At 37.7% G+C, this 27369-nt stretch overlaps 1 protein-coding gene across 1 annotated transcript in view; it reads left to right on the plus strand.

The window, feature by feature from the left end:
- The first annotated feature begins 983 nt into the window (after window positions 1–983).
- SPATA16 (spermatogenesis associated 16) overlaps window positions 984–27369 on the plus strand; it is a 232567-nt gene continuing 206181 nt past the window's right edge. Inside the window, exon 1 of the mRNA XM_061193423.1 lies at window positions 984–1598. Within this exon, the coding sequence (XP_061049406.1) occupies window positions 984–1598 (615 nt within the window). The remainder of the gene's footprint in view (window positions 1599–27369) is intronic.

The raw sequence follows: 27369 nt of genomic DNA on the forward strand, positions 1-27369 counted from the left end.
CAAATTACCCTCTCTATTCCTTAGTTTCTTTGAAAAATGTGGTCCTTACTCCTATTTATCCTACAGAGTTGCTTCCAGAACAGGATATGATAGGTGAAAGAGTCTTAAAAATAGGAACCAAACTGACTACATCATTATTAAGTCTTAACACATTTTATATTTTGAAACTAATCTAGAAGCAGAAATGGTATGCAGAAACCTTTGAGTCAAAAGACTGTTAATTTTTTGAACATTAGTGATTTAGGAAAATGCCTCGTCTTCATATAATACAATATTGATACCATTGCTACAAAAATATGAATAGAGTAGACTGAAGATGAATATGTGACTCCATATTTAATGAGAAGGTGAAGGCCATGTTCTTCTGCTTTCAAGTCCGTTCTGAATAATAGTTACCTTTAAAGCTGTTTAAACTTGAGATTCCCATTCCTAATAGAAGAAACAAATTGAGGAAACATTGCGCTCATAACACTTCTGGAACATTTCCTTTCAGAGGAAGCAGCTGTGGTTTCTTTAGACTCCCAAGTCTATTATGCAGGTTAACAGTATATTTTATAATGAGTTCTAGACCACCTGCCTTCCTGAGGAAATTAATATTGAGATAGATTTTTTTTTTTGTTCCTTTTTTGTCCTCAGTGGCTATGTATAAGCTTTTCCTATTCAATGAGTTTGGGCACCCCATAAAAATGTTCATTCAACGTTGTTCAGCTATAGATGGTTATTTTTTAAAGACATTGTCTAAATGTGTTTTCAACAAATTCTTGGTGAATTTTGAGACTGAAACATATACTTCTCTAGTAAAACAGTCAGCAGATGATGTACATACAGTTTTACTTTAAGGTGATAAATACCTATAATGAATTAAAAAGTGTTTTCAGTGAATTTGACTATAGTCTGACTAAATTAAAGCCACTGGAATTTCAAAATTTTTTTGTAATTATTTGTCTTCTTCTCACCCCTACAGGTGTTTCAGGGGGAAATCAATGGATTCAGGAAGCAGTAGGAGTTTGGAGAATACAGTAAATAGGGTCTATCCTGATCAACTTGTTCCAAAGATAAACACAAGCAAGGAAATGTCCACCTTAGCAAACCCACCCAGCATCCTGGAAATGCCACAAGAGATTAAGAAAAGCTGTGGAGATAAACAGGTAGAAATCACAGCTGAGCGAATAAAAATGGCAAAGAGCGTCAAAGAAAAACAAAGCAATGATTTAGAGAAAGTGGCCTTTAAACGGAAGGCAGAAGGTGAAGAAAAGCCAGCTGGAAAGAAACAGGCAAAGGTAATAGAACTTGACAGCCCATTGATCACCATGCCTCTGCCTCAAATCCCCTTAAAGAATATCATGGATGTGGAGGTGAAGTTGGTCTACGTTGATGAAGAGGACGTGAGCTATGAGTTTGTAGAGTCCTACATGTCCACTGGGAATCGGCCAACATGCCAAGCTGCTGAAATAGTAGTAGACCCTTTCCGTGTACCTAATTTCAGCTTTCTGCCTCAGATTGACAAATGGCTTCAGGTAGCCTTAAAGGATGCCAGCTCTTGCTACAGACAAAAGAAATACGCCGTGGCAGCAGGACAGTTCAGAACAGCATTGGAGGTATGGGATTAAAAAAAACATAGATTGGTGATGGGAAGCTGTGAAAGGGAAAGTTGTGATTACATTGAGCAGTTCTGATTATACTGTAATGAACAGCGATCATGGGGTGAAAATATTGAATGATATCAAGACTATGCAGTTCTCAGTTTACATAAATAAGATGTGCCTGCAAATTAATATGCTTGTGTGCACTTGACATATAGAAATCACCCCAAAAGCACATCTCATGCATTTTCTCTAACAAACTCTGCAGTGGGTAACATATATTAAAATGCAGTTGGTTTTGTAATTTAGATGTATACCTATAAAACCCATCAAGTTTTAGTACAGTGGTGGTGGGTAGAGTATAGATCCTCTAGAAATAGGCAGTTAATGAATATACAAATTGTCCCCTTTTGATATGTAGTCTTCATGATTAAACATAACCATCTTACTTTTTAGCATGGGCTGATAATTTATGTATAATACTGATTAAAAACAAAACAACACCATTTTACCTTACCATCAAACTTCCCATTCTACTGAGCTTTATGAATAATTATTTTTCTCTCTGCAAGCAGGTAAGTTGGTCAATATCTTGGCATAAAGAAATAGCCCATGGGCTAAAATAAATGTGAGAATCACCAATAAAACACAAAAAAGACCATGGGGAAAACTGCACCATCTCATGACCCACTGAACTTATAAAAGGACCAAAGTGTGTAACTAGAACTCCCACTGGCTTGGCAACATTCGTGACTGCATATTTAATTAACTACAAAAAAAATTTCAAGGCATTTTATATATGCCTGGTGGCCACTGGAGATTTAAAAAATGAGTTAAGACAAGGTGCCTCCCTCTAACAATTGGTGAGGGAGAGAAAGCAGTAAACAGTTAAATAGAGATGGCATAAAGGAGTGACTGATCCACCATGGAACCTGGGGCATGGGCAGGAGTCAGATGTGAGATGTTTGTGATGGATATTTAAAAAGTATTATTTACACTGTTACTTGCAGGTTAAAAATGACTACATCTACAATGAATTGTTAATGGACAATACTAGACAATGATGCCCCTAAATATTTAAAAAGAAATTCTAGGCACAAAAAAGGAGGCCCAAAGAGACATGAAGTGGTGAGACAGTGCACAAACAGATGCATCTATAAATATTTCTGTCCTTATAAAGGATCATTTACACAAAGAAGCAAAGAGTGATGCACTATGTAAACTTCTGAACTACGTAAAAAGTGCCCCCAAATTAAGTTATCCACAAACCACTGAGAACCCTCTGCTGTTCTTTGAGCTAATGACCAGAAGCCACTGACTGGGGAAAGGAAGCTAAGTAAAGACTCCAGGAAGAACCGTGGGCACTTCTGCTAGGGCTATTTTCAGGTGAAATTTGGGGGCGGGGCGGGGGGCGGGTATGCAGGGCTAAAGGTGTAATTTTATAGATAAAGGAAAAGAATCATTTTGGCAATGGGAAAAAAAGCCATAAAATAAGAAAGAACATAAACTTCACGTTAAGCCTAGGTAGAAGTAAAAGATATTTGCAGTAACTGGAAGAAAATATCCGCTTTTCCCATAAAACCCAGTGCTCAAAACTGTAAAATTTGAATCAGGTTTTAATGACCCCAAGATGTGCAACTGTACTGGAAAATGCTTGTGTTCTGACTCTGCTGTACACATCCTCTCTCTCTCCCATTCCCTCTCCCATTCCCTCTCCCTCTCTCCCTCTCTCTCTCCCTCTCTCCCTCTCTCTCTCCCTCTCTCTCTCTCCCTGCTTCCTCCCCCTCCCTCAAGGGTTTTTAGGAAAGTGTTGGATGCTGACACTAATTACTGGTAATTAACAAAAGTAATTATTTTGAGACCAAAACTTAGCTTAGACATCTGGCCTAGCTTTTGTCTAATTACCTTGGGAGTTAACTTTTGAAATCTTACCTAGAATGTCTCTTAATAAACCAAAGTTACTGGGAATAGAAAAGATTTTTAACCTCTTTAACTCTTTCCTCTCCTGAATTTAACTTCTCTTGAATTTAACTTCTTCAATACTAAGTGTTCTCAGGTATTACTTAATGCATCTCTTGCTTTTCCTTAGGTCCTAACAAGACTAAGATAGGATGGATGACAGAGACCAAGGCATATTGATAAGGATCACACCTGAAAGATAAATGCATCAATGAATATTTCAGTGTGTGAAGTTAGGATTAGATTTGGCTTCAAGTGACAGAAACCCAAAATACCTGTGTCTAAAGTGAGAGAGAAGTTTTTGTTTGTTTGTTTTCATATAAATGTTAGGTAGTCAAGCACTGGTATGGTATGATCATCAGGTACCAGATTCTATTTTGTTCCTCAAGATGTGACTGTGACCTCTTGATCAAAATGCCAGTTCCTGTTGGTGTCATCACGCCCACCTTCTAACCAGCCATAATAGGGCAAAAGGAAGGAAAGAGTCACCCTGCGTTCTTCCGAGCACACTTGATGGGAAGCTGCACACACCATTTCCATTTTTTGTTGTTGTTGTTGACCCAAATTTGGTCATGTGACTGCACAAAGCTGCAAGGGAGGCTGAAAAATATGGTCTTTATTCCCGATGGCCCAAACATTCATGGTCACTAACATTCTAGCTGTACTTTCATGGGGAAAGGAATAATTATTAATAAAGACCTATAGGAAAACTTAAAGGTCTGGGAATGTGCTAATCATATTTTTCTTATTCTTATTACTGAAGAAGAAGGGGAGAATAGGTATGGCTATTGAAGGATAACTAGCAACTCTCCCATGGAGTGATTATTACATAGGAGGCATTGTGAGGCATATAAAATGCTTGGCAACTGAGTGGTACAGAGTCAGCTGTAGAAATATACAGAAGACCGGTTGTGGTTAAAGGTAAGACCACAAAAAAAGAAAGAGAAAGTAAAAACGGGGGAAAGGCCCTGGAAATTTGTGAATATTTATTAATAGACACAATAATTTCCAACTTATCTAATCAACGCATTAGAATGTTCTGCTTATACATTAGTTTCCCTGTGCTCTTGACAAAGTATTAACTCCTTTTGTTTTTATAACATGGTCACAAACTAGACAGGTAAATTTCTGATAGTTTATAAATGAAAAAGATAAAAATGATATGCAGTGATTCAGAAGATAACAGTTTAGCTTCCAAAAAGCAGTCAACTTTAATCTTCTAGGATTTTAGAACACAGGAGGCATTTACTTAAATGTGCTTGATGAAATAATTTATTTTTCTGTGCTTCCTTTTTACTATATAAAGTTGAACCAGTTAAGTAGGTTAGATTAGTCCTTAGCTCTGTGACTAACTCATCAATCTTTGTTAAAATCAGTCATCAGACTTCCCTGGTGGCGCAGTGGTTAAGAATCCGCCTGCCAGTGCAGGGGACACGGGTTCGAGCCGTGGTCCGGGAAGATACCACATGCCGCGGAGCAAGTAAGTCCGTGTGCCACAACTACTGAGCCTATGCTCTAGAGCCCACGAGCCACAACTACTGAGCCCGCATGCCACAACTACAGAAGCCTGCGTGCCTACAGCCCGTGCTCCGCAACAAGAGAAGCCACCTCAATGAGAAGCCCGCGCACCACAACGAAGAGTAGCCCCCACTCGCCGCAACTAGAGAAAGCCCGCATGCAGCAACGAAGACCCAACGCAGCCAAAATAAATTAATTAAAAAAAAAAAATCAGTCATCACTTGCTCTTGTGTTTGAAATCACAGCAGAAATCATACCAGATGGGCAAAAGGTACAAATTGAAGATAAAAACCATAAATTCATATTAAATCACAGTTTTATGCCTAGATGCTATTACCTATAATTTTTAAAGAACAACTATATAAATTCACCCCCTATTAAAATAGTAGGGATTCTATAAAAAATAAATAAATAAATGTAAGACATTGGCCTCATGGGCCAATGAAGCATATTAGGCAATACACACTATTTCCAATAAATTGCTTGGCTGTCAACAAAAAGTAAGAATAGATTAATTAATAAACATGCTAGCTGTACTTTCATGGGGAAAAGAATAATTATTAATAAAGTAAAGACCTATAGGAAAACTTAAAGTCTGGGAATGTACTAATGGTATTTTTCTTGTCATTTATAAGTTAGCAAAGGTTCTAATAATTTTGTGGCATGCAACCTAAACCATACCATAATTTCAACCTTAATTATAGGATCTTAGTAATTGAGAGGCTTCCACCTTTTGAATTAGAACAGATCTATACCCACCCTTTAAGATTCACAGCTTCAAACAATCCCACTGAACCAGCCAAAGAAGACAGACCACAACTTATCCCTCACCAAACGGAACTTTCAATTCTTCCAATTTCATCATGTAGGAACCCCTTGAGGGTTCCACCTTGAGGTGCTAATATTTTTTTTTAATATCTTGGCGCTCCAGTCACTGATCTGTGAAGTTAGAGTAATAACTCACATTTATGGAGCTCTTTCTATGTGTCAGGTACTGTATTTTTCATTCTGGGAATATTTACGTTCAATATTCCATTTCACTTTCACAATAAAAATGTGAGATGGGACTAGTATTATTCTTCTGTTGCTAATGAGAAAACTAAGGGATAGATAGGTTAAGTAACTGGCTCAAGGATCAACAGCTAGCAGTGGTAGTAACAGGAGTAGTTGAACCAAGGTGATCTGGTTCAGAGCTCACCACCTTAACCACTATGCCTTTGCTACTCTAAGTGAGAGTTTGTTGGAATTACAGAACTTTGGACTGTGCCAGACCTGCAGAATCAGGATCTGCATTTTAACAGATCCAAATGGTCCTGGTACACATAGGAGTTTGAGGAGTATTACACCCTGTGAGATGCTGACCGTAGACAAATTTGCCCTCCAATTAAAACTGTGCAGTTTGGTCCCCAATGGAAAATGCTCTATGCCCCTGGCTAATTTCATAGGAAAGAATTTCCTTTTAAGCAATTTTTTCTATAACAATTGTTCAGAATTGGGGGATTTCAAGGACCTTAAAACTCTTGTTAAAAGTTGGAGGGGGGAGAGGATTGACCTTGTATTTGTATTGTACAAGAACATTACAAAAATTACCATCTATTATCATCATTATTTCATTAAAATATGGAGCAGTTGAACACCAAAAAGATAGAAAATAGAAAGGGCATACTCTCAAAAAAGGGCATACTCTCAGAATGAAGGATATTTTTTAAATAGATTAAAATTCAACTTTATGAAAAGTTGACTAAATTGTCTTTTTTTTTTTCCTTGCCCCTTGGATCAGTAAAGTATTGGTCTGAGAACCAGCTTTTGGGAATCACTGTTCTAGAACACATTCCCTTTATGGTAAACATTAGGTATCCAGGACGACTGAACCCGCACCAGGGCCTTCTTACACGATTACTTCCAGTGTAATGGAATTTGGTATGAGGCAGGTCCATTTTGGAGCCTATCCAAGGGGGTTTATTTAATGAAATAGCAAAGATATCTTATTATAGGGCAGCCTCACCTATAATTGCTCTGCTGAGAATAATTCTGTAGCAAATCTCTAGGGCATGAAAATGTGGACATCCCAGAAAGCTTAATTTAAATGGATTCTAACATAGATAGTTCCTAGTCCAACATAATCAGGAAATCAAGAGTTCACCAAATTCGCTGAATGCCTGAGCTGTCTTTTTACACATCTGTGGATTTGCATAGAGCTTCAGTATGCATTTCTTAAACTCCTGCTGGGGTCCAGGCCCATTTATTTAGATAATCATCACAACAACCCTCAAAGACAGATATTATCATTCCCATTTCACAGATAAAAAAACAAAAACAAACAAAAACTGATGCTCTAAGAAGTTAAAAAAAACTTAAAGTGCCCCAGCTAGTTTGTGGCAGGGCTGAGGTCAAATTCAGGTGCCTTGATTTCACATCTGGAATTCTTTACACTCTTGCTTTTCATACTTTAACGTTTATAAAAGTTGTATAGGAGTATTGTTAAAAATGCATGGGGTCTGTGGTAGAGCATCCAGATGCCTCATTTCATATAAGCTCCCAAATGATGTCCATGCCGGTGGTCCAGGGACCACTCTGAATAGCAGAGACTTATGCCACACCACTGGTAGGTTTGCAAACACCTGCCATTGCAGGCGAATTAGCAGTTAGCACTTCGATGTATCTAGCTCACATAATCCTAGGTGGCCACAAGGATACAGAGCTCTGATGGACAGAGCACTGAATATGGAGTCAGATTATCTGTATTGGATACTGCTTCTGGTACCTAATTGCTGTGTGACTTTGAGCAACTTTCTGAACCTCTTAGAACACTGTTAAGCAGGAATGATAAGAACTAATGGCCAACCACAAGGTGCTTTCACAAAGGACTGCTTGTTGGGAAACATGATGAACTCTAAATCCATGTTCAAGTTGTCACTGTGTTTCTCAAGTTCCTCATTTCCCTGTACAGTATGTATTTAACTTAAAACTTTAGCACCCCAAAGGATTTTGACCAATTCAGTAGTTTATCATCACTTTAATCCATATCCCTTTTTCCTTTAATTAACATTAAAAATGTATAGTATTCTTTTAATGATATATGAAATTCAGTCAAAGCAAGGGACCAAAATAATTCATTGCTTTTTACTCTATTCCCCCTTTCAGAAGCAGTGAACTAAATCAAACACTATTTTGAATTCTTAACTGCTTCTCACACAAAAAAATATGAGCTTTCACTTAAATGCACAAATTGTTATGCTAGAAATAGTTCATTTTTTTCTTAGTTGTCACATAAATTGACTCGAACTCTGTATGGTCAGAATTAAACACTTCAGTTTTTATCTTGATTGTTGCCCTCTTTGCTCCATCCAGGGGCACCAGAGCTAAGTATTTAATGATAAAAAATATTGTTTAAATGCTAGCAAATTTACATAGCAGGAAAATACAAAACAAATGCTCCTCTCAATCTCAAAAGCAAAAGAACAGAATTAGATATAGCCCTATAATTAAGCACTAATTAAATAAAACTAATCTGTAGAAGAGCAGGATTTGTCACTATAAGAAAAAAGTATGTTAATACCACTAACACCACTGGCTGTTTCAGCCTGACATAGTGCTAGATGCAGGGAATGACACAAATATAAATAAAACTTAGTCCCTGCCCTCAAGAAGTTTTCCCATTGTGGTAGAGTGTGGAGGGAAGAGGTGAGTAGGAGAATTTTTCAATAAATAAGACTATAGTATAATTTGTATCACATTTACAAATGAAAGAAGGATGACGTTTCATATAAAAAATATTATAAATCTTGTAGATTCTTTTTTTTGTTGTTTTTTTGTTTTGTTTTAACATCTTTATTGGAGTATAATTGCTTTACAATGGTGTGTCAGTTTCTGCTTTATAACAAAGTGAATCAGTTATACATATACATATATCCCCATATCCCCTCCCTCTTGCGTCTCCCTCCCACCCTCCCTATCCCACCCCTCTAGGTGGTCACAAAGCACCGAGCTGATCTCCCTGTGCTATGCGGCTGCTTCCCACTAGCTAGCTATTTTATGTTTGGTAGTGTATATATGTCCATGCCACTCCCTCACTTTGTCCCGGCTTACCCTTCCCCCTCCCCGTATGCTCAAGTCCATTCTCTAGTAGGTCTGCGTCTTTATTCTCGTCTTGTCCCTAGGTTCTTCATGACCTTTTTTTTTTTTTTTTAGATTCCATGTATATGGGTTAGCATACGGTATTTGTTTTTCTCTTTCTGACTTACTTCACTCTGTATGACAGATTCTAGGTCCATCCACCTCACTGCAAATAACTCAATTTCGTTTCTTTTTATGGCTGAGTAATATTCCATTGTATATATGTGCCACATCTTCTTTATCCATTCATCCGATGATGGACAATTAGGTTGCTTCCATGTCCTGGCTATTGTAAATAGAGCTGCAATGAACATTTGGTACATGACTCTTTGAATTATGGTTTTCTCAGGGTATATGCCCAGTAGTGGGATTGCTGGGTCATATGGTAATTATATTTTTAGTTTTTTAAGGAATCTCCATACTGTTCTCCATAGTGGCTGTATCAATTTACATTCCCACCAACAGTGCAAGAGGGTTCCCCTTTCTCCACACCCTCTCCAGCATTTATTGTTTGTAGATTTTTTGATGATGGTCATTCTGACTGGTGTGAGATATCTCATTGTAGTTCTGATTTGCATTTCTCTAATGATTAATGATGTTGAGCATTCTTTCATGTGTCTGTAGGCAATCTGTATATCTTCTCTGGAGAAATGTCTATTTAGGTCTCTAGATTCTTGACATAATTACAATCACCTAGGGGAGCTATTAAACACACACACACACACACACACACACACACACACACACACACAGGGTGCCCAAACCCACCCTCAGAAAGTCTTATACAATTGTCTGAGGTTCAGACAATGACCATGCTTGGGGTTCTGGTATTTTTAAGTTCCCAGAGCAGCTAAAAACAGTTGAGAACTGCTCACATAGAAGATCCTTCTCCTTTAAAATTACCTAAAATAGATGTTAAACCATGTGTGCTTTTTTAAAGGGAATTAAGAGATGTAATATCTAAACATTCTAAAGCTATTACAAAGCATTAAGAAAAATGTGAATGTCACTGTCGTGAAAATTTACTCTTTGGAAATTTACATTTAAAACAATCTTCTCATATTCACTTAAAAAGCAAATTAACTCAATGACTACTTTTCTATTAACACTAATAAATAGGTTGATACTAAACACCAGTCAGTGGTTAGTTAGCATGTGTCTCTAAATCCATCCCATTAGTGATGACCGAGCAAGATCTTTTCAGTGAGCAGGATCATTTTCATAGTTTACGGGTCGTGGTTAGGGGTTGGATTCAAATGACAGTTAACCTTAGGGTATTTTTAAATGCAGTTAACTCTGTTTACATTGTTGTGAATCAAAACTCAACCAACTCACTCACTGAAGTCTTACACAACCCTGAACTGTAATTCAATTTGATGATTCCATGTGGAGGTTCACACACATTAAAAAAAAAAAAGACGACTCGTATCCAAATATTGGATAATGTTGCCCAACATTTTTTCCACTATCCAACTTTCTAAATTTCTTGCAAGGCTTCCAAAGCCAGATAAAGTTTAAAACAGCAATCCTCTCTCTCTTTCCCCTACCCCTTTCCAGCTTTCATACACAACACAGTGTGATGTTCAAACAGACTCTGCATGTAATGAGCAGATGAGGGCCACTTAAATTTGTTCACAGGAATGTAGAACAGAGTAAGGTAGTGGTTACTCTTTTGATTCAGATGATCTAGAAGAAAGTTAGGGGAAAACTTCTATTTAATCATCTAGTTTGACACTTCGGTTGCCTCATTTGACATTCACTAAAATAGAGAAGACTTTCTTTCCACCTGAGAGATGATTCTGTTTCTATCAGAGAACAGGATGTAGATAGGCAGGGTGTAATAAAAAGGGGGAACCAAATTTTCATTACACTCAGTATGGTTTCCTTATTTTGAATGAATTGTTATGAGTACTGAGAACACTGGATTCATATGTACTTGAAGTCCGCCACCAAAATATATTTTATATCCAGAAATAACTTCTGGAGTACTTGCTTTGGGATATGATGATGATGATTCAAATTATGCTGCTAATCTATGAGTAATTAATCATTGATTTTGTGGGACACATTTTACTAAGAAATCAACCACAAATTATTAAGTGACAACTTTCTCACTACTTTCTGTCAACTTGTTGGGTGATGTTGGGGTAAGATCACATTATACGACAGGGATTTGGTTCTCAAGGAACTTAGATTCAAGCTTTAGAGAGAAGTTCTATAACTGTAAGGAAATTAGAAATCTATCAAGTGTTCAGTGATGTGCAATGGCCGTGTAGAACAAAGCTTTAGGATAGGAATGTTTGATGTAGCTTGTGATACACATTTATGAGCATGAACTCGGTGGCAGGCACTTTATCTATACTAACACCTCTAATTCTCACAGTAACCCAGTGAGTTGGGAACTATTATTATTCTCTATTAAAGATAAAAAGATAAAAATGCATAAAGTACTCACAGAAATGCTGAGAGGATTTGCGGTGAATTTAAAGGTTTGAATGAACCTCAAAAATAAATAACTGAATGGAAAAGCGGGTGGGTAGAGGGGACAGAAAATGAGTGTGATATTGGAGATAAACATTGCTAACAGGATGGAGAACTTGAGGAAAGATGCATGAAACCTAATAAGGACAGCAAAGAGATGGGCGGGCCAGAGGAATGCGTTATTATGAAATAAAGGTGGAGAGATAGAGCCAGATGCTGGATAGTCTTAAAAACCAGGCAGAGGAAATTGGAATTGGTATTTAAGGCAATAAGTGGGTTCTTGGATAGGGAAGTAATGATGTGGAAAAAAAAAAGAAGGATTGCTTGAGAATCAGTGAAAAAAATATTGAATAGTTACTACTTTATCAACACTATGCTGGTTACTACAGGAGCTACAAGGAAGTATAAGATTTCAGTCTTATAGCTCTTTATCCTTTCTTCAGTTACATCTATAATATAACTATACTGTTCTTATAGTAGACATTTTATTTGCTATAATCCAAGTGTTGATTTTGGGAGAAAACAGCCAGGGGGATGAGGGTGTGAAGGAACTAGAAAGAGAAAACTCCAGGGTAAAATAGAAATGTGTAGAATGTTCCTATGGAAGAAAGTGCAGGGCAGAATAGGGAGAAATAAAGCTAGAAGAGCAGCAGGTTGCCAGGGAGCCATGCATACCTTGTCAAGATCTTGGACATTATTCAGTAAATAACAAGAGGCCTCCCAAAAGCATTACTGTGGGGAATGATGATGTCAATTACATATTTATTTATTTTTGCTATATCACTCTAGTGTATGTAGAGAACAAAAACAGTGCTCAATCTCTGGGTTATATCTTATTACTGGGTTATGAAATCAATTTAATGGATTGCGACCAGGATTATGTTTAACTTATATCAATAGAATAGAAATACAATAGAAAATATCAGAGTTCATGAAATATTGGAAAGTTTTACTCTGTGAAAATTTTGATCCTGTTATATACCCAGGTATATCTATATCTATCCATAAATAGAAATGTACCTAGGAAGAGGAGAGAGAAATAAATTAATTTTGCTCTCTATCTAGCTGTGTGTGTGTTTGTGTGTGTGTGTGTGTGTGTGTGTGTGTCCTTGTTGTGATGTAAAATGTATTTCTTATCATGGATCTTGGTCAAAAATATTTGAAAGCCACTGGTTTAGAGGCAGATTTGAGAGGGAAAAGACTAGAGGCCATTAGCAGGTTATACCATGACAATCTTGATGAGAAATGTAAAGGGCAGAACCAGATAAGCAATAGTAAGTATAAAGAGGAGAAACCAAAATAAGGGAGGGAAGAAAGGAAGGGAGGAAGGGAGGGAGGGAGGGAGGGAGGGAGGAAATAAAGAGGGAGGGAGGGAGAAAGGAAAATGTTCACACCTTAGCGGCAGTTGAGAAACAAAGAAGCATTTTCTAAGTATCAAAGCGCCACCAACTCAGGAACCTGAGGTGAAGAAGATGAATGCAATTTTGGATGTATTTTGTGTGAAGGCTGGTGACAAGCTCAGTTGGTGCAGCACAGTTGTTGCCTAGAGACACATAGGAAGCACAGAGGAAAGTTTATGACCAAAGATAGACATTTGGAGGAATCATCCATACCTGATGTCACCTGAAGTGTAACAAGAAAGAGAGATGAGGAAAGAATCCTGGAAAACGTGAATAGTTAAGAAAAGACTACCTCTCAGATTAAGAAATAATGAGACAAAATTAATTAAGAGAGACCTCTAAGAAGTTACTCCTCACGGACTGGAGGCTTTAGGAAAATACCTAGTTACAGAGTTTCTAAAGGTAGCATTAAGAGTGAAAAATAATCTTTGGCTGTCAAAGGTCTATGAAGAGAACAATTTTAATGGGTATCACTGCAACTCAACTAGAAAGCAAGAATAGGAGTGGACATGAGCTTAGCAAGCCCAGAGATGAAGTATCTTGGATCTGAAAAGTTAGACTAACCTTGTTCATATGTACCATATTTAGAACGTGGACTAAAATTAAGCAAGCATAATTTGTACCCTGAGATTTCACACAGTGACATGATTAGTCTTTGTACCTGTTATATGGTTGAGCATATGATATAATCTCAGTGATCTCTGTTCAAAGAATAAACCATCATCTGAAACTAATGCCTGACTTCATTGCTTGTAATCAAGGGTGTGCTTCTAAGACACAGCCTTTCTCAATAAAGCTAACTGCCAAAAGCAATGGTGAGATTTGGAAAGGGAAGAAGTAGGCACAGTGTCTAAAACATTTACCTCGAATGGAAGACGAGAAATGGAACAGTATTTCAAAGGGAATACAGAGTGAAGGGCTGATTTTTACTTTTTTTTAAGGATATGGACACTGGACATGATTATATTGAAAGAGCCCTTAGAGACAGAGTAAAAGTAATGAAAAGATGATTGAAGGTGTGAGATCCCCCAAGGAAGTGTGAAAGGATGGGGGTCTGGAAACAGATGGAAAGTTTAGATTTGAACACATGGAAACCTGTTCCCCTGTGATAGGAAGGAAGAGTTTTTATGAGTTGAGGGTAAGTTGAGAGAATTTTTTGATTGTTTAATTGAGTCAGAAGCAGTTGAGGAATTTGAGAAAGATTGGACAGATAGCAGAGACAAATTAGACAAAGGCTAAATAGGATTAAGGCAGAGGATTCAGGGATCCCTAAGAAGAGGGACCATGAATCTATAGTGAGAACAAACTGCAATGTTATGTGATTTTCTACATTGTGTCTCTGAGCATCCAAAAGTTTTCATTGACTCAGACTTGAGGTTTTGATGAAATGGATGACAGGGCAGAACTATTGTGATTAATGATGAGAGAATGATTACCATGGTGGACTCTAGGTCTGGGCTGGGTAAGAAAGGACAGAACAGAGGGTATGTAGTGGCCCAGGGTCTGACAGTTAAAGAACAGGCATTTGAGGAGAAGAGAGTGAAAGAGCTGAAAGGCTAGAAGATTTGGTCAAGGAGTAGTACTGGAGTATAAGATTTGAGAGGTTATAAGTTTCATGAGATTGGGCTACTAAATTAGAAGAGTTCAGGAATTAAAAAAAAAAAAAAAAAGCGAGAGGCCAGGATATTAGATGAGTCATCCACAGCTGGATACTGGATATCTGAAGTCACTCAGGATGATGTTGTGACAAAGAGCAAAGAGGAACCATAATCCAGGTGTCAACTCCTAGGAAATGTGGGGAAATAATGAGGAGTTTGTTAGATGACAGTTAGAGAGGGTAGGATAGCCAGATGACACGGTGTTCTGTGATACTGTGCTAAGGGACAGGAAGGACAAAACCTCCATGTGACAGGGGCTCCCTGGAGGGTCCAGCTTAAATTGAAGAACATGGAAAGAACCTCTTGATAAAGGGTATGGGGTGATTTGTTTACAGTGGGAGGGACCATGACCCTGAGAGTAGACCGGAAAGGAAGGAAGGACAGATTTCAGAGAGAAGCCACAGAGCACAATTGGAATGAGACTTTGGGAATGTCTCATTCAAAGAGGGGTTGAAACATGCTTGGAGCAGCAAGTATGAATTATCCCTCCCCTCCATTCTGACTGGTCAGTGGTCTAGCCCAGGTGAAGGTAAGTATGTATCCACTTGTGCTGAGTCATAGGAAGCTCAGCAAGCCTTAGTCTGAAGGAAGAGAAGAGGAAAGAGGGTTTTCATACCCAGCAAAGTATAAGGATAATTTTCTTCTTTTTGTTACTCATACCTCTCCCATGTCCTTTTTTCCTGTGTATGTACAGCACTAACCAAAAAACAGTAAGGGGTTATTAGAATTACTACAATGATAAATTGCTTTCATAATACACCTTTGAAATTAATCAGCAAGGTTGTTTTTATATCTTGGCATGTTCATTTATATGTATTGGATTTTTCTCTTGTTTTTTGATATTTGGAATATTACTGAATAATAGTTTATGACTGCTTTAGGAGGAAACATATCAATACATATAGTGAGAAGCATACCTTTTTAATAAAAAAATTACCTTAATTTACCTGAGTGCTTAAAAAATTAATTTAAAATATTGATAAATAAGAATTCTCAGTGGCTTTATTAACATACTGTGTGTGTGTGTGTGTGTGTGTGTGTGTGTGCGCGTGTGTGTACTCTGTGCTTTTAGTATACTGTATTTGGGATGTTTCCTAGAGCACTGGCTTTGAGATAGGGTGATAATTATTTGCTGGCATGTAGGATTTAAACACAACAAATAAATTGTTTTAAATACCAAGCATAATGGTGAAAAATGAAAACTAATGAAACAGTCAATATTCACACTTTCTGATGCTTTCCTAAGGTGTGAATGTTGAAAGCTGGTAACCTCACACTAGTTGCTTCTTCTGTTTTTATTTTAATCGCTTTTTAACTTTAAAACTTCACCCAGCAATGGACCAAAAAAAATACCCGAAGTAGTTTAAAGCAGCTCAGCCCTGATACAAATCTCAAATTAGGAATGAAGGAGATGTCCTACCATTTGTATGGGTTATGGGAGCAGCAATCAAGTATCCACTTAAGCAAAAGAAGTAAGATATTATGATCTCTAGCACCAGAGACACATGTCATCTTAGAGCACGGGAAGCCATTGCTGGCACCAGGGGCCTGCTCAGCATTTCTGGCTCCCACAGACAGTTGTCCTCACAGATACTTTAAAATTGAGTTATTGTATATTTCTCTCCGCTTTATTGGCATGAACACTGAGGGTGCATTCTAAAACAGTCCCTACTGCTAAGTAATGGATTTAGGCAGAATTCTTGTCAGAGGAGGTGTCCAGAGAACAGGATCTCACATGTGGTGACGTCCATTTATGGCATCATACAGTTGCTGCCACTGCCACTAGTTAATTTAGGCTAAGGAGGAATATGAAAAAATGAAAATGAACGCCAATAGGCTTAGCTGAAGCTGAAGAGAGGTGTAGGTGGCTGTGATAGGTTTCTGACCCCCACTTAAGTGCATCCTGATGACAGTAACATGCACAGTGCAATCTCAGGTCAATCATCAGCTCACCCCTACACAGCGTGACTATCACAAGTGGGAGGTGTGCCACTCACTGTGTTTGGATTATATATTTTAACTTTCTCACTTATTTTTTGAATAGGTAATATATTCGCATAGTTCAAAATTCAAGAGGTATAAAATAGCATGCAGTGAAAAGTCCCCTTTCTAGCCCTATCCTCCAGCCACCCAATTTCCCTCCAAATGGGTAACCATTGTTTATCTTTTAAGTTAATAAATACAAGCAATATGGTAGTACATGATATTCTTTCTGCAACTTGATTTTACTTAGAAGTAAGTCTTAGAGGCTGTTCTATATCAGCATATATTTCCTCCTCTTTATCATTGCATAATATTCTATTATATGGAAGATATCTATTCCCCATTGATGAACATTTGGATTGTTTCCAGTGTTTTGCTCTTAGAAATAGTGCTGCAATTAATAACCTTGTACACATGTCATTTTGCACAAATGCAGGCATGTCTGCAGGACACATTTCTTAAATTAGAATCCAAGAGTTTGCACATTTGAAATTTTAATAAATATTGCCAAGTTATACTCCCATCAGCTGTGTATGAGAAGACCTATTTTTCTTTATTCTCACCAAACCAGGGTGTTATCAAATTTTTTAATCTTTTCCAAAATAATAGATTTTAAAAAATCAGTAGAAGATAAATTTGCATTTCTTTTATGGTGTATGAGTTGAGAATCCTTTCCTATGTTTAAGTATCATTTGCATTTGCTTTTCTGTGTATTTCTGCTTCTATGCTATAAACCCCAAATTTCTAACGGGTTGTTGGTGTTTGTCTAGGAGTGCAATGGTTTTCCATTCAAAACAAGTTTGAAAAGTACCTTTTGGGCAAATGAGTTTCCCCCTATACAATTCTGGTAATTCTTTGCAGAGTAGGAGAAAACGACTTCCCTTTAATTTGTGTTGGGTTATAAACTTGCATTAGAACTCAGTTACCATCCTTTAGGAGTGCCAGTGCTGACCTGATTGGCCATTTCTTACAGAGTGAGGTAAATGTCTCTAAAATGAAGTGCTCGTATTTTCAAGAAATGGGATAGTAGTTAAGCAATAACATTTAGAAAAAATATTCCTAGTCTATAAAAGTCAGAAAGCTCTTTATTAGTAGTAAGGTTCTTGTATAAAAGCATAATTTCTCTTATATTTAGAGACTGTAAAATCTTCGGCACTTTAGGAATTGTGTACTATTTGAGATTGTAACATTTTAGATTTTGATGTCGTTTCTAATGCATCAAGTCTAGCATTGTTCTCTCCTAGAAAATCCTTAGAGGAAAAATAAACATGGTAGAGGTTAATAGCTACCTAAATGTAGATTTCACTTGGAATATTCATCTAATAATGTGTTTTATAGGTAGTATATTAATTCTGGATGAATTTTTCCTTATTAAATTTTGTTGAAAGTGTTACATTTTAATTGCTGTCTTGTATAAACCATTGATTTCAGATAGAAAAATAATGTGACTCCTCCTATTACATATTTACTCTAGAACAAGAAACAAAAAGACTGTCAATAATGATACCCAACTTGGAATTCCCTCTGACTGGTGGGAGTGATTTGATGGAAAGGCTGTTTTTATTCCATGACATCAGTGCTGAACTTTGAGTAGCAACTGCCTCCAGGATTACTGTTCTTAAAAAAATACCTGAAATCTATATATGGATTACAGATACATAGGTAGATTTAAAAATTCTTTCTATTCATTCTCCATCTCTAAGATACAAAGGAGAGAAAAAACACTTCCCAGCCAAAAAAAAAAGAAAAAAAAACAGTAGTTTTCTATTGTCCTGAAATTGCTTCCATTCAAATACTTAGAGGTATAGTCTTAACTCTGATTTGTTCTGTTGTTTGTGTGCTTAAGTCAGCATTTATTAAGTGGTTAGTGTGTGCCAGCTATTTACTGACTACACCTCTTTCAGTTCTCACAACCACCCAAGGAAGTAGGATTATCATTAGCCCCATTTTGCAGATAAGGAAACTAAGGCTCTGGGAAGTCAAATAACTTGCTTAAGATCACCCTACCTGTAAGCAGTAGAGTTAGAGCCTGAACTTAGGCCTATGTGATTCCAAACATATGGTAACTATAACCACTACGTAATGCTGCCTACTTAGTAGTGGAGCCACTTTTCAAATAAAATCCTAAATAGAACCATGAGTGATATTCAAAATATTTTATAATCAACATAGCCAAATCACAGCATAATCATAAAAAGGGCACGCACTAATGAACAGATGCCTACAACGAACGGCTGAATATGAGCTCAATAAATTTAGACAAATAAAGTGGAAATGTTCTGAGGTGGCTATGGAGGGCCTATGACTCACCTCTGTGGCCTGCCCATCACAGGAAGAAGCTCATTCTATCCTCACTTCCCGTTTCAACTCCCACCTCACAGAAACTGGGGTTTGGTAATAATGAAAAAAAAAAAAAAAAAACTCTCATGAAGCCACATACTGTATTTATTAAAACATGAGCCAATAGAAAAGCTTATATTCCTTTTACTTGTACTCTTTGTAACTAGAGATTAATCCCTTTAAAAAATCTTTTGACTAGACCTAAGTCTAATATTTCTAGTATCATTTCATAGGGAAACCTGTCCTTGTATATTTCAGCTTAGAAATACATATACCTGCTAGGAAATATATGTCTGTCCTTTATGGTCATTTACTGAATGTTCACAACTGTATACTTACAATTCCCCTTTAGCTCAAGATTACTTTCCTTTTTAAAATGTTATGTAGAGAGTATAATGTCCAAGAGGGGATTTGGCTTTTAAACATTTGATTCATTCATTTAAACAGTTACCAGGTAAACCGCACAGTGGGAAACTGGATGTTATTCTTACTGTGAGAAAATCAGACAAGTATTAGAGGGAAGAGTGTAAGACAAGCCTAGTAATCATGAACATTCATGTATTGGAGCCTCAATACATCAGTGATTGAGCCAGTTAGTACCTTAGTTTCTTTTCAGAAAGCACATGTGTTGGCTTACTATACAAAGAAACATAGCTAAAATAAAAGCAAAGGAACACAAATCAAAAAGGGAATCAAATAGGGAAGGGGCAGAGGAAGTAGGACGGGAAACAGGAAACAAAGTAAATCAGAAAACCTATTCTGTGCTTACTAGGAGCCAAGGTGAAAAGGGAAAAGGAATTCATTTAGCTAGCTCACATTTACTAATTTTAAGTAATACTGACCCATAGGAAGAGATAGTCTTTTTATTACTACTGAGTTCTAAAAGAAATTTGTTACATAGGAATCTCTATGAGGAGTATCAATATCTTTTGAGATCATTGATTTGGAAATATAAGTATAATTTTAGGAACAAGCAAAAGCAATGGCTCTATTTTTGTCTCAAAATGCATAACTTTTGAAGGTTTTAATCTTGTGGCATTTGCGTGCTTAATATAATCTTAATACTTATAGTATCATCATATACATATTAACCTCTGGGAAATTTTTATTTTGTCTTGCAATGTCATTCAACAAATTTTTATTATGTGCCTGTTCTAGGTACATTAGGCTCTGGAAATGCAGTCCCAAACAGTCATATTCTCTCCCTTCATGAGGATTCTTGTTCAGAAATAAAAAAGCAATGAAAAAAAAATGTGGTGTGTGTTGCAGTGAAGGAAGAATGAGATGCTATGGCATCTGACAGCATCTAAAGCTGTGGTTCCCAGATTTTTTATTTCATGAATGAGTATAATGTTTTTTAAAGGGGGGTCAATATAGGTTGCCAATATTTTGTTAGCCAAGAAAAGTCATTTAAAAGAGAGAAAGAAAAAGGCACTGCGGTGGACCCTTTAACAACGTGGGCTTGAACTGTGCAGGTCCACTTGCATGAGAATGTTTTTCACTAAATGAGTACTTCAGTACTGCATGGGTGGTTGAATCCGCAGACATGGAAATGAGGATATGGACGGCTGACTGCAAAGTTATACGCGGATTTTTGACTGCGCAGGAGTTGGAGCCTCTGTTATTCAAGAGTCAACGGTACCGCCTTCTAACAACATCATTTCATTGAAAGGACATTCTAAATTAAAAATACAGGGGAGAACATAGTTTTAGAATGAAGGGCAGCTTGCCGGGGATGCGGGCCCGGGCAGCCACAGGAAGCCAAGGATACAGCATTACATTTAGTCTTCATGTCTCCATAGGCTCCTCTTGGCTGTGACAGTTTCTCATACTTTCCTCATTTTTCATGACCTCGACAATATTGAGGAGTACTGCCCTATTCTAAAGCCTCAGAGTCTTCTGCTTCAGTTGGCAGAAAAGGAAAGAGACAGTGGAGGAGCCACTTTAGATTCACAGAAACCCCAGCTTAGAGGAGCTGTCCATCCTTTTTATTTCTGGTATGGAGCAATGGAGATCACCTCTAGCGTGCAGTGCTAAGGCAACATTTCCAATTTGAATATTCCATTGGTCAGGCTGCTGCAGGCAGCCCGGCTTTAGGAAGACCATCCAGGTGGCTGACAGTCTTGGTGCTCCAGCCGGGTGTCAGGCCTGAGCCTCTGAGGTGGGAGAGCCAAGTTCAGGACATTGGTCCACCAGAGACCTCCCAGCTCCACGTTATATCACACAGCGAAAGCTCTCCCAGAGATCGCCATCTCAATGCTAAGACCCAGCTCCACTCAACGACCAGCAAGCTACAGTGCTGGACATCCTATGCCAAACAACTAGCAAGACAGGAACACAACCGCACCCATTAGCAGAGAGGCTGCCTAAAATCATAATAAGGTCACAGACACTCCAAAACACACCACCAGACATGGCCCTGCTCACCATAAAGACAAGATCCAGTCTCATCCACCAGAACACAGGCACCAGTCCCCTCCACCAGGAAGCTTACACAACCCATTGAACCTCACCCACTGGGGGCAGACACCAAAAACAATGGGAACTATGAACCTGCAGCCTGCAGAAAGGAGACCACAAACACAGTAAGTTAAGCAAAATGAGAAGACAGAGAAATACACAGCAGATGAAGGAGCAAGGTAAAAACACACCAGACCAAACAAATGAAGAGGAAATAGGCAGTCTACCTGAAAAAGAATCAGAGTAATGACAGTAAAGATGATCCAAAATCTTGGAAATAGTATGGAGAAAATACAAGAAACATTTACCAAGGACCTAGAAGAACTAAAGAGCAAACAAACAATGATGAACAACACAATAAATTAAAAACTCTCTAGACGGAATCAATAGCAGAATAACTGAGGCAGAAGAACAGATAAGTGATCTGGAAGATAAAATAGTGGAAATAACTACTGCAGACCAGAATAAAGAAAAAAGAATGAAAAGAACTGAGGACAATCTCAGACACCTCTGGGACAACATTAAACACACCAACATTTGAATTATAGGGGTCCCAGAAGAAGAAGAGAAAAAGAAAGGGACTGAGAAAATATTTGAAGAGATTATAGTTGAAAACGTCCCTAATATGGGAAAGGAAATAGTCAATCAAGTCCAGGGAGCACAGAAAGTTCCATACAGGAAAAATCCAAGGAGAAACACACCAAGACACATATTAATCAAACAATCAAAAATTAAATACAAAGAAAAAATATTAAGAGCAGCAAGGGAAAAGCAACAAATAACATACAAGGGAATCCCCATAAGGTTAACAGCTGATCTTTCAGCAGAAACTCTGCAAGCCAGAAGAGAGTGGCAAGACATATTTGAAGTGATGAAAGAGAAAAACCAACAACCAAGATTACTCTACCCTGCAAGGATCTCATTCAGATTAGACAGACAAATCAAAACCTTTACAGACAAGCAAAAGCTAAGAGAATTCAGCACCACAAAACCAGCTTTACAACAAATGCTAAAGGAACTTCTCTAGGCAGGAAACACAAGAGAAGAAAAAGACCTACAATAACAAAACCAAAACAATTAAGAAAATGGTATAGGAACACACATATCGATAACTACCTTAAATGTAAATAGATTAAATGCTCCAACGAAAAGACACAGACTGGCTGAATGGATACAAAAACAAGACCCATATATATGCTGTCTATAAGAGACCCACTTCAGGCCTAGGGACACATAGAGACTGAAAGTGACGGGATGGAAAAAGATATTCCATGCACATGGAAATCAAAAGAAAGCTGGAGTAGCAATTCTCATATCAGACAACATAGAATTTAAAATAAAGACTATTACAAGAGACAAAGAAGGACACTACATAAAGATCATGGGATCAATCCAAGAAGAAGATATAACAATTGTAAATATTTATGCACCCGACATAGGAGCACCTCAATACATAAGGCAAATGCTAACAGCCATAAAGGGGAAATCGACAGTAACACAATCATAGTAGGGGACTTTAACACCCCACTTTCACCAAAGGACAGATCATCCAAAATGAAAATAAATAAGGAAACACAAGCTTTAAATGATACATTAAACAAGATGGACTTAATTGATATTTATAGGACATTATATCCAAAAACAGCAGATTACACTTTCTTCTTAAGTGCTCATGGAACATTCTCCAGGATAGATCATATCTTGGGTCACAAATCAAGCCTTGGTAAATTTAAGAATATTGAAATTGTATCAAGTATCTTTTCCGACCACAACACTTTGAGACTAGATATCAATTACAGGAAAATATCCGTAAAAAGTACAAACACATGGAGGCTAAACAATACACTATTAAATAACCAAGAGCTCACTGAAGAAATCAAAGAGGAAATCAAAACATACCTAGAAACAAATGACAATGAAAGCACGACGACCCAAAACCTATGGCCTGCAGCAAAAGCAGTTCTAAGAGGGAAGTTTATAGCAATACACTCCTACCTCAAGAAACAAGAAACACATCAAATAAACTACCTAACCTTACGCCTAAAACAATTAGAGAAAGAAGAACAAAAAAACCCCAAAGTTAGCAGAAGGAAAGAAATAATAAAGATCAGATCAGAAATAAATGAAAAAGAAATGAAGGAAACAGTAGTTAAGATCAATACAACTAAAAGCTGGTTCTTTGAGAAGATAAACAAAATTGATAAACCACTAGCCAGACTCATCAAGAAAAAAAGGGAGAAGACTCAAATCAACAGAATTAGAAATGAAAAAGGAGAAGTAACAACTGACACTGCAGAAATAAAAAGGACCATGAGAGATTACTACAAGTAACTATATACCAATAAAATGGACAACCACGAGGAAATGGACAAATTCTTAGAAGAGCACAACCTCCCGATACTGAACCAGGAAGAAATAGAAAATATAAACAAACCAATTTTAAAATTGGTGATTATAAATTTAAAAATCTTCCAACAAACAAAAGCCCAGGACCAGATGGCTTCACAGGCAAATTCTATCAAACATTTAGAGAAAAGCTAACACCTATCCTTCTCAAACTCTTGCAAAACATAGCAGAGGGAGGAACACTCCCAAACTCATTCTACGAGGCCACATCACCCTGATACCAAAACCAGACAAAGATGTCACAAAAAAAGAAAACTACAGACCAATATCACTGAAGAACATAGATGCAAAATTCCTCAACAAAATTCTAGCAAACAGAATCCAACAGCACAGTAAAAGGATCATACACCATGATCAAGTGAGGTTTATCCCAGGAATGCAAGGATTCTTCAATATATGCAAATCAATCAATGTGGTAAACCATATTAACAAATTGTAGAATAAAAATTCAACACCCATTTATGATAAAAACTCTCCAGAAAGTAGGCATAGAGGGAACTTATCTCAACATAATAAAGGCCATATATGACAAACCCACAGCCAACATCATTCGCAATGGTGAAAAACTGAAACCATTTCCACTAAGATCAGGAACAAAACAAGGTTGCCCACTCTCACCACTATTATTCAACATAGTTTTGAAAGTTTTAGCCACCGCAATCAGAGAAGAAAAAGAAATAAAAGGAATCCAAATCGGAAAAGCAGAAGTAAAACTGTCACTGTTTGCAGATGACATGATACAATACATAGAGAATCCCAAAGATGCTACCAGAAAACTACTAGAGCTAATCAATGAATTTGGTAAAGTAGCAAGATACAAAATTAATGTACAGAAATCTCTTGCATTCCTATACACTAATGATGAAAAATCTGAAAGCGAAATTAAGCAAACATTCCCATTTACCACTGCAACAAAAAGAATAAAATTACCTAGGAATAAACCTACCTAAAAAGACAAAAGACCTGTATGCAGAAAACTATAAGACACTGATGAAAGAAATTAAAGATGATACAAACAGATGGAGAGATATACAATGTTTTTGGATTGGAAGAATCAACATTGTGAAAATGACTCTACTACCCAAAGCAATCTACACATTCAGTGCAATCCCTATCAAACTACCAATGGCATGTTTCATAGAACTAGAACAAAAAATTTCACAATTTGTAAGGAAACACAAAAGACCCTGAATAGCCAAAGCAATCTTGAGAAAGAAAAACGGAGCTGGAGGTATCAGGCTCCCTGACTTCAGACTACAGTACAAAGCTACAGTCATCAAGACAGTATGGTATTGACACAAAAACAGAACTATAGATCAATGGAACAGGATAGAAAGCCCAGAGATAAACCGACACACCTGGGGTGTGTGGGGGAAGGGTCAGCTGGGATGAAGTGAGAGAGTGGCATGGACATATATACACTACGAAATGGAAAATAGCTAGCTAGTGGGAAGCAGCCACATAGCACAGGGAGATCAGCTCGGTGCTTTGTGACCACCTAGAGGAGCGGGATAGGGAGGGTGGAATGGGGATGCAAGAGGGGGGGGATATGGGGATACATGTATACGTATAGCTGATTCACTTTGTTATACAGCAGAAACTAACACAACATTGTAAAGCAATTATACTCCAATAAAGATGTTAAAAAAAAAAAAAAAGAATTAAGGGCAGACTTTCACCAAAAAAAGGAAATAGGCAAAGAGAATTTTCAATCTCACCTTGAGGTATATATAATGTTTTAGCTGCAGAAAAATCAAAACAAAATAGTGCTTTGAAAGAAAGTATCAGGAGGGGCCACTTCAGAAAAGGAGAACAAGGAGCTCTCCTTAGAAAAGGTAGAACATTTCAACTGAGGCCCAAAGGATGAGCGTAAGCCAGGCAGGCAAGGAGGAAAAAAACCAAAACATTCCCTGTCAGGAAGGTTTAACACTGTCCCCTCCTTATTTGTGTTTTGTGGTTGCCCTAAAACAGTACCACCAGCTTAAACAGAATTTATTACCTTAGTCTCACTGACGAAATGAGACTCACGGACTAAAATTAAGGCCCTGGCAGGAGGACTGCATCCTTCTGGAGGCTCGACAGGAGAGTCTGTTCCCTTGCCTTTTCCCACTTCTAGAGGAGGTCACCTGCCGTCCTTGGCTCGTGGCCCCTTCCTCCATATCTACAGTGTAGTATCTTCAAATCCCTCCTGACTCTGGCATTGACTCTTCTGCCTCCCTCTTCCACATTCAGAGAACCCTTGCGATTACACTGAGCCCACCCAAATAATCCAGGATGATCTCTTTATCTTGAAGGCAGCCGATTAGCAACCTTCATTCCATCTGCAACCTTAGTTCCTCCTCTCCTTGTTGCATGACATATTCACAGGTTCCAAGGGGTAGGATGTAAACGTCTTTGGGAAGCCTGTGTTCTGCCTCCCACACCCTCTGACTCATGGAGAACACAGTATATGCTAAATTGCTTCCTTCTCAACTGCTGGCTTGTGAAGAATTGTGAAGAGTATGAGATATTACTTTGCTTGCAAGCTAATAGGATGGCCTGCCAGGGTTTGTGGATGGCAGTAGAAGGCATGAGACTCCTGGGTCACAGACAAAGGACTTTATTATTCGTGGCACAGCAAGCAGCATGAGCATCACCACATTTGCCTCGGCTCCCCTTATCTCCAAGTCCCACAGGAGTGATACGGATGAGGCCAGATGGATACCTCCACCCACTCTGGACTGTGTTATAGGAGAAGAACCTCAAGTTTAGGGAACCCGGATCATTTATAATGGGCAGTAAGCATGCCTTCCCTTTTTTCAGAGGGAAACACTACCTCTTTCTTCCAAGGCTGTTCAATATACAAATATCCTTAAAAAGATGATCCAGAACAAAGAGTGGTTACTACCTTGTTTGCAAGATGTATGAAAAAACTAGAGAACCTTGGAAAATTGTCCACAAATATCCCTACACTGCGTCTGCTTTTAATAACCTGGTCTGCAGCTTCTGAAATGCAGGGACTAGTTCTTTGAAAAACATTTTAAAATCAATTCATTTTAAGTTAAAAGGTTTTCTCTTTTCAAATACAATTTTTTCAGCTTTTTACTTGTTCAACTCAACCTCTCTTTATACATTGCATTGAAATATTTTTCTAGTGCCTAATATGTTCCTTGTTATCCTTGCCTTATCGTCAGATAATTCTGTATGAAAACATGTTGACTTTTTGGCTAGTTTAATAAACAAATGACTAATGGAAAAAGACAGCTTGACCTCAGTTCATAATGAGGAAATAAATATTGGCAAATTTACTAATGAGGGCCCTGATACAAACAGGTAATTATGAAGAAAACCAGGTGCCAATATGACCTTAATGTGAAATGTCATTCTATGAAAAGAGTGACTTGAGAGGGGGCCTTTACTAACAAGTGGAAGACAAACAGATTCATTCATTTCTACGTAATTAAATCCAAACCCATTCTGAGAGCA

The sequence above is a fragment of the Eubalaena glacialis genome, chromosome 6 (assembly GCF_028564815.1).
Source record: "Eubalaena glacialis isolate mEubGla1 chromosome 6, mEubGla1.1.hap2.+ XY, whole genome shotgun sequence".
Lineage (NCBI taxonomy): Eukaryota > Metazoa > Chordata > Mammalia > Artiodactyla > Balaenidae > Eubalaena > Eubalaena glacialis.